This window comes from Bison bison, unplaced genomic scaffold (assembly GCF_000754665.1).
Source record: "Bison bison bison isolate TAMUID 2011002044 unplaced genomic scaffold, Bison_UMD1.0 scf7180017864331, whole genome shotgun sequence".
Taxonomy (NCBI): Eukaryota; Metazoa; Chordata; class Mammalia; order Artiodactyla; family Bovidae; genus Bison; species Bison bison.
The window spans coordinates 12,083,922-12,084,827 of NW_011494903.1; the positions used below are offsets into that span (position 1 = coordinate 12,083,922).

The 906-nt window shown below is 44.6% G+C and overlaps 1 protein-coding gene across 1 annotated transcript in view; it reads left to right on the plus strand.

Moving 5' to 3' along the window:
- LOC104998598 (G2/mitotic-specific cyclin-B3-like) overlaps window positions 1–548 on the plus strand; it is a 45,750-nt gene extending 45,202 nt beyond the window's left edge. Inside the window, exons 7-8 of the mRNA XM_010853855.1 lie at window positions 2–43; window positions 265–548. Of these exons, the coding sequence (XP_010852157.1) occupies window positions 2–43; window positions 265–337 (115 nt within the window). The 3' untranslated portion in view covers window positions 338–548. The remainder of the gene's footprint in view (window position 1; window positions 44–264) is intronic.
- Window positions 549–906: the final 358 nt, after the last annotated feature.

Here is a 906-nt window from a genome sequence, read left to right on the forward strand (position 1 = left end):
CTTGCAATAGGCTCAAGGCTGTACATTCCAAGTATTCGAACAAGTAAGTATCAGTCTCCAGTTGAGATTGGGTTTATGCTTCGTCATGGGGAGGCCCAGACTAACCTCACTTAGGGGAAAGAAGGATTCAGATACTTTTTTACCTTACTTTCTGTTCCAGAGTTAAAGCAAGATAGGGAACCAAGGGCCAATGTCCCACTTATTCCATGGAGCCTCCTTGCTTTGGCCTGTTTCACACTGAGCAGACCCCTCTTCCTTTTGCAGGGTCTTCTTTGAAGTCACCAAAATCCCACCCTTGGACATGTTGGCACTGGACAGAATTTTGAGGTGTTGCTAATTCTGAGGCCGAGGGTCTGGTACTCCGGCAGCAGCCACCAGCGCTGGGCAGGCGCATAAATAGGCTGTATTTATTCTGTCTTTGGATTTGTCTTTTCTTCGCTTTTCCTCATTTTTATACTGTTTGTCTTTTCCCAAACTGATAATGTTGTAAATGTTTAAATCTTTTTGTTTACAAAAGAAAAGTTGTTGTAATATTTGATTATAAATTTAATAAAAATGATGGTTGTTGTTAAAATGACTCACTTCCCCTTTATTGCTCAGGAGCCCCATACGTAGCCCACAGATGTATTTTCCTCTGCCTAGTAAAGGCTGTGCCTCAGGGTCTGGCTTATCCAGTTTCCCTCTTTATTTGAAGGCCTTCTCTTCAAAGGAAGAGGAATTGAGCTAGGTGTACATTGATGGATGAGTCTGTAGAAGGAGCACCCTGGTGCTGGGAGAAGCAGTCCAGAGAGAGAGACCCCTTACAGACAGACAGGCCTCAGTGTTCAGATCTGGGGCAGCTGGATGTGTGGCCCAATATCCATCAGTCCCCTTTTCTGGTTGCCTGCTTTCTTTGCTGCTTCCTAC